This window comes from Elaeis guineensis, chromosome 4, assembly GCF_000442705.2.
Source record: "Elaeis guineensis isolate ETL-2024a chromosome 4, EG11, whole genome shotgun sequence".
In the NCBI taxonomy this organism is placed as follows: domain Eukaryota; kingdom Viridiplantae; phylum Streptophyta; class Magnoliopsida; order Arecales; family Arecaceae; genus Elaeis; species Elaeis guineensis.
In genome coordinates, this window is record NC_025996.2 from 12,907,236 (window position 1) to 12,917,343 (window position 10,108).

The following is a 10,108-nucleotide window of genomic DNA, read 5'->3' on the forward strand; positions in this document are numbered from 1 at the left end:
CATGAAGACCATGACCTAAACAAATATAAAGATACTTCCGATGCAAAAGCTAACTAGGAAACAAGATCCAGCCTTATTGAACTCTTTAGCAAAGAAAAATAATAATAAAATCTGCAAACCTTCACAGTAGACACTGTAGATGCACTATCCAATTCCAGTTCACAGTCCATCAAAGTATAAATCAATGTAATTTTAGTAGTTGCTCAAATTAGATGCTACCCTCCATTACTATGAATCAGTAATTTTGGGTTGTTTTTATCAATAAAAGGTAACTGCTAGTTTTTGAATTATATATAAACAAAGATATGACGAAAAATAGCACAGATTATAAGGTTATGGGACGGTCACTCATCAGGATCAACGATTATTATCAAAATCCGATCCAAGTTGCCACACAATGAAGCGAAGAAGGGTTTGTCTGACATGCCAGGTTTTATGCCAATTTTACACAATTGGTCTATTCTGCACAGCCGACTGAAGCAGACTACTCTCAAAAGCTTCACACTTTTGCAACCAATGACTAGCAAAATATGACCATGGAATTCCGCTAGCCACAGTAAGTTTCACAGTATGGTACAACGGCCCCTTTCATCTGGAGGAGGTGCTGAGGCTTGTTGATGCCTGCTCGGGTCTAATGGGTTGTAGGTGAACTCGGAGGTATCAAGACCATACTGTCCACAGGCAAAGGCAGCAAGAAATAAGTCGCAACTAAAGATGCAGAGGCCCAGCAACTACGAACAATAATTTAAAGAAAAAGAAAGTACTGTGTACAGAAATTACCTTTTCTCTCATCCTCTGGCTCCACGCATCATTCCTGCTTGGACGTTGATCCAGTGTACCATGTACAGGCACCCCAGTTGCTGGAACTCCTTGTCGATGCATCAATGGTTGCCGGATGCCAGATGCTGGGGTGATATACTCATCATCACTGTCGTAGTCAGCAGGTGTGTTTGCTGCTCTCACCATAAGAGCTAACAAGAACAACAATGCCTGCAAATTAATACTTGTGTCATTTTGCTAATGTAATTTATTTCCCTTCCCATGAGCTTGACTCTTGGGGCAAGGTTCATGGTGGGAGATTTGGATTGAACATTCAATGAAGTGTATGAATAATTAAATTACAGAAACCACCATGCTGCAGCAAATTAGATCGGAGCAAAGAAGAAATCAAGAGATAAAATTTAACATAAAAAATAAGATGCATTGGACTCAAAGTGGACACATGGAGCAACTGATTTGAAACCATCATAGTAAAATCTTAACCACAGATTGGGTATGACTGCAGAACAAGAATGGAGCATCCAAATGGATTTGGTAAGGATCCAGCAAAATTGGACCAAACATGAAAAACCCAACCAAACCCACATAGGTCATATGGAGAACTGTTAAAATTGCCTGGTACCAGACCAAACACGAACCAAAGCATAAAGATGTGTAATCACCTAGAATTGTTCAAGTTCTGACCAGATTAAATCCAGTAATCCACTCTTAAAGAAGTGTAATCACCTAGAAGACATTGATAGTTAGCAATATCATCAACTGGAACCAAGACGGTCATACCATTACAGAGTGAAAATAAAATTCATGGTAACAATTCTCTCCAGATTTTCCATCAGCTGTTGAACAAGTGATGTCATTTTATGATTCCCTAGAACTGGCAATCAATGACTTCAAAGAGTTGAAGTATGCCAAATTTAAACAGATTTTGCAAGCATTTTAGCTTTTTCTTAGTCATTGAACTTCCAGAAGCTTCTCCTGCACAGGTATCATATAACCAGGCTATAATGAGAAAAAATGCATGAATTTGGCCTCATTGATGATTAAGGATTAAACTGTTTAAGACAACAAAAAAGAATTGTTAGCTGGAACAGCTGCAGACTCAAAAATATCAAAAATTACAGATTCATTCTGTCCAAAATAGGAACAGATAAGTTAAAGGAAAATTGCATTATGATGTTGTCAGAAGCATCATATCCATGCAAATCACAATGCAAGCAAGGGATAGTAAAATTAAGATAGAAATCTAAGATGATCTTAAACCCAAATGACACTTCCAGATTTAGTTAATCCATTCTTTGAAGGACAGATGGTTTCACTTCACTTGCTTGATTGGGAGACAGAAGACAGCTGAGCCAAGTTAATCCCCGAATTACTCAAGCTATAGTCAGTACTCAAGTGATAAATTACAGGATTGATCACTATCATACCAAGATGCAACAACAGCAAAGCTGTCCACAGCCAAGATTTCATCGTCATGGTAACCTGAAAGAAAATAGTTCCTCAAGGGAGAGAATACGATAAATAACGGTCTTGCCACCTTCCAAAAGGCCATTATCATTATAACAATTTGAATAAGGGAAAGAATGTTTTTTTTTAACTTCCAAAACACTTTTAGCTGAAAGAAAGACGGGCAACTAGGAAAACTTTCAATCTTGGCTAACATAAAATAACTTGACTCGGATTCAAAATTTTACATTCTTTTTTTGGGTAAACCGGATTTATTAAACCAATCTAGAATAAAAGCATTCATGGGAATCGGCAAATGAAATATTGGAAAATTCAGTAGGAACAAAGTCGTCCATAGTGTAGATCCCGTGTAATTAGCCACATATATCACCATCCAATTGACAGCATTGTTTGCCTCTCTATAAACATGTGTGATGTCAAAAGATTGAAAATTTTACATCCTTTCAAGTACATTAACTATATAGCTAAATTAAACTTTTAGTATCCCATACATTCATGACTAATAAAAACCTCATGTTACATCATTTAGTTTAACCCTCCACTAAGAATACTACTCACTGATGACAATAATACATTAGCATAAACCCCATAATTAGCTTGATTTGGATTCACTATAAAGTAGACTAGTGGAGATCCAAAATACACCTAAACGGGAGTACTGCAGAAACGGCCTGTTTTAACTTTTGTAGATTTGGATACTTTGTTTTTTTCATTTTTTTCATCAATGGCCCAGCTCAGAAATTTTCCAGTACCCCAGCCTCTGCCCTCAAAGATGAAATCCATCCAGCAGTCAATAGATATGTACCAATATTAAAAATATGTGCATTTATATTTAAAAAAATATGTGCGTTGAACTCCACTCAAACATATATCGGAGCATATTTGCTTCATTCAGGACAACTAGTTCTGAAACTTTCGAAACTGGATCACTCCTATAAAAGATATAAGTGGCCTGAATCCAGAGAGAAAAACAAAACTTGACCATTTTTGCAAAATCTCCAACCTGAATTACACTTCCTGCATATCATGAAGTGGCCAAACTGTTACCTAAATGGATCAGACATTGATTTTTAATGTTTTTGTAGTAGGAAGTGTTTAAAACCCAAATTCACAGTGAACCTATATAGAAGAGGTAGGTCACATTTAAAATAGAAATTATTTTTTTTATAAAAATTGGCAGAATAGAAAACTTGGATCGTAAGGCTCTTTTGCTGATTATGATCTCTTTTTTTTTTTACCCTATTTCAGCCAAATAACCCAGCACATATGAATATGCATCAGAACACGAACTCCAATAAAAACTGCAGCACATGGTCACCTATTTGAGTTTACTTCAATTGCTTTGGAATTAACTATTGCCTAAGATTTGTCCACAAATAAGCATAGGTTAAGTATGGTCGTTTTAGGCTGTCTCTATAATAAATTAAAAAACATAAGATATAGGTTTGGGAGCAACAATGGACATTCATCTCTACTTTAATGCAATTGCAACCAGGACACTTCCATTCGACAAAGTTGAAAGTTGCAAAAAGTCCATAATCATCTTTTTTTTTTTTTGGTTGGCGGGGGAGGGGGGGGATGCATATTAATAGAATATATACAAATGGATGATGAAATGCGATCTAAGACAAGAAATTGAGACATAACCTACAACATATGTCATTTCAGTTTTCTTGTGTTCTTTTTCCACTTTTAAAATTAAAATGTTAAGGAAATATAAATTAGAAAATTGAATCATTCCACGCTTACCTCCAGAATAACAGCTCCAAGAGCAACCCATTTTGCTATCTTCCAGTTCTTCTTTAAAAAATCGTATATCATGTCAAAATCCCCTGTTTTATCAGCTGGAATTACCTGTACGGGAAGTTACCGTCAGTATCATGTAACAAGAAAAGTTACAAAGCAAACTATTTTGAAATGGAAATACTCACATCTTTCCATCTATGATCAAAGAATATGAAAGCTGCAGCTCCCAGCTCAACAAGGATCAACAAGATCACCAAGAAAGAATACTATTTGGGTTAAAGAATCACTATAATCAGCGTGACCAAATCAGGGTGCAGCATATGTTATGGTTGAAGTAAAACAAATATATGGAATGTGTAAACAACATCAAATATTCCACTTAAAAAAATGTGAGGAAACAAAATTACATAAAGCATAGAGCATAATAGTGGATGGAGGTGTGAATGAGTTGGCATTAATTCAGATCAGGATCACCCAATCACAAACCTTGTCCTAGCTACATGATGTTAGCTTGATGAACCAATCTTCACCTTTTTCATTGTCAAGGACCATACCCTATATCATACTAAAATGCCATTTCTCCTTTCTTATTATGTTGAATCTGAAATTTTTCCATGCTTTGTTTGGTCCACCACCTTTATAGGTGGTGTTGGGGGGCTCTTGTCTTTGTTCCATATGGCCAGGACACAATACAAATCTGTATAAACAAACAAACAAATAAATAAATAAATAACACATGACACTACATCTAAATCTCTAAAAATGATGTTGACCCTTTAACCAAGGAAAATTTAGGTACAAGAGGGCCTGCCATGACTCATAATCCTAAAAAGAGGAAGGCAGAGAGATCTATATCAATCCAGAAGAAAATAACAAGGTCCGATATGGGGAACTACGCTTAAAGGAATAAATAATAAACCAAAGATTAAAACTGAAAAATGGTGCCATAACACTTGTCAATGTAGATTGTGTAAGCACTGATCTATGTAGATTGAACACTTGGATGGCTAAAGACATGAAGCGTGCTTGACAGGAACAGACAGGTTGACAAATTTTAGTGGTTGATCATGAAAAGTTCATAAAACTATACTACATCCAGTTTGAAGTAAATGCAACTTTCAAATAGTCCATCCTAAACTAACTCATCCAGATTTACGCAACCATGTCCATCTCCAGGCCTGCGGTCTAAAGTAACTTCAGCCCAATATCCCCATACTGTACCTGCTCAACTGATTTGTAAGATTAGGTTTTCCAGTATGCTGCTGATTACAAAAGATTCTGAACTAAAGTGCATTTTGTCCTTTCATGTAACTTCTTAAAAAGATTGCAAAACACTAGTGACGTTTTTAATCATGAGAACAGGTAGACTTATAAATTACTAGGCACCAAGATTTTCTTTAACAAGAAGAAAAGCAAATACATGAGGTCATCATTTTGTTCTACAAATAACTTGCACTTTGAACAAGAAGAGTCTTGCAAATACCACAACCCACCCACCCCCAAAAAAATACAAAAATAAGAAACAAAACAAAAGCACTTCAAGCAAGGAATGCGGAACCATCTGGTTCGAGGCATACTAAGTTATACCAACAATGGACCGAGACGGTTCTGGCAATCAAAATGAGAAATTGATGGAGGAGAGGGAGAAGGAAAGAGAAAAAGCGAGAGGAATAGAAGGAGGGAAAGAGAGGGAGGTGGCGAACAGCCAACGGAGGCCGATAGAGGGCCACAAAGAGCTGGAGAGGGGCACTGCCCCCCCTCCCCGCCATCCACCAACCTCCATCTCTCGCCCTCTCTCTCTCTTCCTCCCTCCTCTTTCTCTACCCTGCCCTCTTTGCTATGTTAGGCCGCACTCTACCGACCTTCTCCCCTCACTCCCTCCCTTCCTCCCTCGCCCCCCCTCTCTCTCTCTTTTCCTCTCTCCTATTCTCCCTCTCCCCCACCCTCTTTATTTGTGTTGGAATAGGCCCGGCATGGAACAACACGAGGGCATATTGAATTGTGCCACCGGCCAATCAGTATAGGCCGTGGTACTGGCACACCAATCATTGACATCAAGTAATATAAGAAACTTATGAATGGAAGGAATGGAGGGCCCACAAGAGAAACAAGGAAATGATTATAATGATAAAAAACCACTAGAAAATAAAAGATACAATCAACAAGAACTAAGGATACGCAAGATATGCAGCATCCATTCCTCATTACTACTCCAATACAACCAAAGCAAGATATGATGAAGAGAATAACTCCAATACCGATGAACAAGTAAATGAACCTGCAAAAGCATCATATTGTTAGTAAAACTAAAAGAATCTTGTTAACAACTGGCAGTGACAGAATGTATAAATAAAAATTCCCTTGAAGCTGTATTTTCTACAGGTTATATTCCTGGTATCGTAGTTAGAAATGATATACACATTCAAATGTTGCCAAACCCTCCAAAACTACCCAACAAACATAACAAAAACTATGGTAGAATTATCCTTTCTCTGATTCAACTTCTAGCCTCCCAGAGTATTGGAACAAAGAATCTGGAATCTCCACTAGAAGAGAACATAGCACCATTTTGGCACTCTGTTTAAGGAATCTAAGTCTCAGATCCACTAAGGACCTTTAAGATAAGGTCCACTAAGGGGCTTGCAGATAAGGATATCAAAGCAAAGGATAACCCATTTGTTTAATAGGTAGTGCCAGATATTTTCCTTCCTCAAATGGGTCACTGAATGATAGCTATCTAGCTGATGATGATGAGAGGACTGAATCATCCATGATAACATATTTTTCGAATGTGCTTCCATAATAAGCCCTCAGGTATGATATAGCCAATATTAGATAACCTCTTGTTTAAAGGATGGGGCATGCACACAGTAATCTTTGAAGGATATTTTAGAGCTCAAAATTTATTTCATGATAAACACGTTAAACCATCATGGATGAACTTTTACTCTTTGCTAACTTCTGGAATGCTTACAAAGGAATGTACACTAGTTTGAATGATGGTTAGCATATAAGACAATGCCTGTACAACACATTGAACTGGGGAAAATGTGCAATAAAAATCTGAGGGTTAAGCCCACAAAGATAAGGGTTGCATTATATATATTCAAGATTTTTTTCCTACAAATATAAATTCATAATCAGCGATGATATAAGAAACAGTGGTTTTCTTTGAAATAAACTACCAAAAGCAAAGTAGAAAAACTTCCCCAAAGTTTGCTCCAGTTATAAACATAAGCAAGGCTTTTCTCATACATTTGGAGATGCCTTCATGAAAATCTAGTTCAACATTTATTTATACTTTATATTCAAAGATATTACATGAGAATATATTCCATGTTAATTATAAATAGATTTCAGTTTTAAAAACTATAAGCCCCCGTGAGATATGATCCATTTAATTATACAAATATAAACTACATACAAGTTATTTTAGTTTAGCACATAGAAGCATATCACATAAAAGGCCTATTTAATGCTGATGGGTAAATAAATAAGGGAACAATGAACTTGTCTACTAAATAATAAATCTAATGTTTGTATCCCCATCGATCATGCATTCACGATCTGATCAAGTACTACTATTGTGATAAACTCTCCTCACTTCATCCAAATTAAAAAGATCATATAGAGAAAGTCCAGTTTCTCTTACGTCGTATCAGTACATATTTTTGTTTTGACGGCACAAAGCTTAGAGCAGAATTTATCACACCAACCAACATAAAATTAAAACTGCATCCAATTTAACAACCCCAGCGTCAATAGAAGTCAAAAGAACCATACCAAGCTTTGGGGAGTTTATCAAGAATACTGTCGGACAGAGTAGCAACTGCAAGCATGGGTCGGCCAAGCTTCAATAATTCGTAATTATCACCAACAGGCGATATCGGACCATCATCTTCACTGGAAGAAATCTTCATCCACTCCACCAGCAAGTACGCACCATACCCCACCATCGCCAATCCGGTGAGCATCAGCAAGAAATTGAGAAGCTTCAGTAGGCATTCCCAAAACCCTCGACACGCCATGATCCCCCGAAAGCCTCCGATCAAAGCCCCTCCTCCTCGTACTCTTCCAATTACCCAATTCAAATCAGATATCACTCTTTAAACCGCGATCTCATCAACAGAAACCCTAATTCCACAAAACTGATTCCCAAGAAATCGAAGCCATTAGTGCTATGAATGGAGAAAAGAATTTATATCAGAATTTTCAGATAAAAACGGTGAAACTGGCGAATCCCACAAACAAACGACGGATTTAATGAGAACTAATGAAGAATCACATGAAGAAATTCCGAGGTTTTCACGGTTACCTTCAAAGGGCGATGGCGAATTCGTCGAGGAAAGACCAATGGGCTTTCTTTTTTTCTCTTTTCAACTTTCTTTTTTTTTATTCTTTTTACCCTCTTGCCTTTTTTTTTTTTTTTAATCTGCATGCGCCGCACCGGCCGAACGAATGTCGTCCCACCACGTGGCGGGATCAGGAGGGGACGGTAGCCTGGGGAACAACAGGAGGCGGTGGATGCCACCTCATTCCGAGTGCTGTCCCCATCCCCTCGGCCTGGAATCTTACCACATTCCGACCTTTATCTACGAAAACGCCCCTGATGTCTCTGCTGTGCCGCTCCTCCGGAGGAAGACACAGCGTTTTCCTCCGGCTATCGCCTCACACGTGGCCACCGTGATGCAAATCAGGATTTAGCCTCGTAACCGAGAAATAGTAGCGGTAGAGGTGCAGTTTAGGCCCTGAAATTGGGTTCACCTGCTAGCCATAAACAGCAAATTTCGATCTCAATATCTATCCTAGATAGCATATATGCTCAAAGTGAAGATTTAATTTTTTTTTAAAGAAAACTTAAACTATACTTTATCAATAATTGATAATTAAATAAAAAATAATTAGAAAACATTTATTATATATTTCTATGTTGTTTTTGCTTAGTGGATGCTTGATAAAATTCATTCATAAACCACAATAAAATTATTTATAATTAATTATCACTTTAAAAATGAATAATTTTTAAATGGATCGTTTATTTGAGAAAGGTAGAAAATTTCAAACTAATATAATTAGCATCTCATATCTTTTATTATATCAGTATAAATCTTAAAAAAACAAAGTGTCTAGCAAGCAGATACGTCAGTTTCTGCCGCACGAAAACGTTCAGTCTTTCACGAATCGTTTGATACGCTGGATGGATATCTGTAAAGCAATAATAGCTGCCGGACCGAAGATTGTTCAACCATTGCCGGACTTTGATCAAGATAAAAAGGATAGTTTCGGTAATATTCCGGATGCCCACGAGAGGGAGTGGGATCCGTTGCTTCGCTGGAAAAAAGTGTGGTCCCTCGACGCAGGCAACGTTGGTGGATGCAGTCACGGGCTTGCCGCCCGAAGCTAACCGTCAAAACTAAGACGCGGGCCAGCAGATGAAGAGTGTGTTGGTGACAGTACTTGGCATCCGGACGCCGCCGAATTCAAATTGCTCGTCTGATCTGCTGGGAATTCCGATAAGCGTGCACAAAATCTTTGATTTCAATTTTTTTCTGAAAATAATTGCATAAATATACGTACAGTATGAATCATCAAAATAAGAATTTGAGCTCCGCGATTCGGTAGGATATCTTCTGGATTAGTTCCACAAACTTTTATTAAAAAACATATTTTAGGTTATAGGATGACATTAATGTCACATCCTATTTATTAATGCTCCCTTAGCCGCTACTATTTTAGCACCAGAGTATTGCTCAAGGATCACGAAGCATGGTTTAAAATGACAGCTGGTACGGTGCAACAACCGGCTTTGGCCCCTTCCGTTAAGTTATATATTTCTTAAAAATGGGAAGAAAACGAAGGCTGATGTGATGGGTTGCATACTGTTCCAACCATCATTATCTGGTATTTTTACTGTTTTCTTAATAACATAATTTTAAAATCAACTTTCCAAGTTTTGCTTTAAAACTTATACTAAAGAAAATAATCTTTGTTAAGAAACATTGATGTGAATAAAGACGGTAAAGACGTTACTCGTGAGCCATTTTGTTTTCTTTTCCTTTCCATTACATTTGTTCTCTCACATATCCTGAAAAGCTTGCATCCATTTTTTGATTCA

The 10,108-nt window shown here is 37.3% G+C and overlaps 1 protein-coding gene across 1 annotated transcript; it reads right to left on the reverse strand.

The window, feature by feature from the left end:
* Positions 1 to 306: 306 nt before the first annotated feature.
* Positions 307 to 8,405, reverse strand: LOC140857139 (tobamovirus multiplication protein 2A-like). The gene is made up of 7 exons (XM_073255574.1): positions 8,309 to 8,405; positions 7,777 to 8,141; positions 6,172 to 6,271; positions 4,179 to 4,259; positions 3,997 to 4,101; positions 781 to 990; positions 307 to 671 (listed from the first exon to the last, which is right to left on the reverse strand). The coding sequence occupies exons 2-7, from the start codon at positions 8,019 to 8,021 to the stop codon at positions 564 to 566; spliced, it is 849 nt and encodes a 282-aa protein (XP_073111675.1). The 5' UTR covers positions 8,022 to 8,141; positions 8,309 to 8,405; the 3' UTR covers positions 307 to 563.
* Positions 8,406 to 10,108: the final 1,703 nt, after the last annotated feature.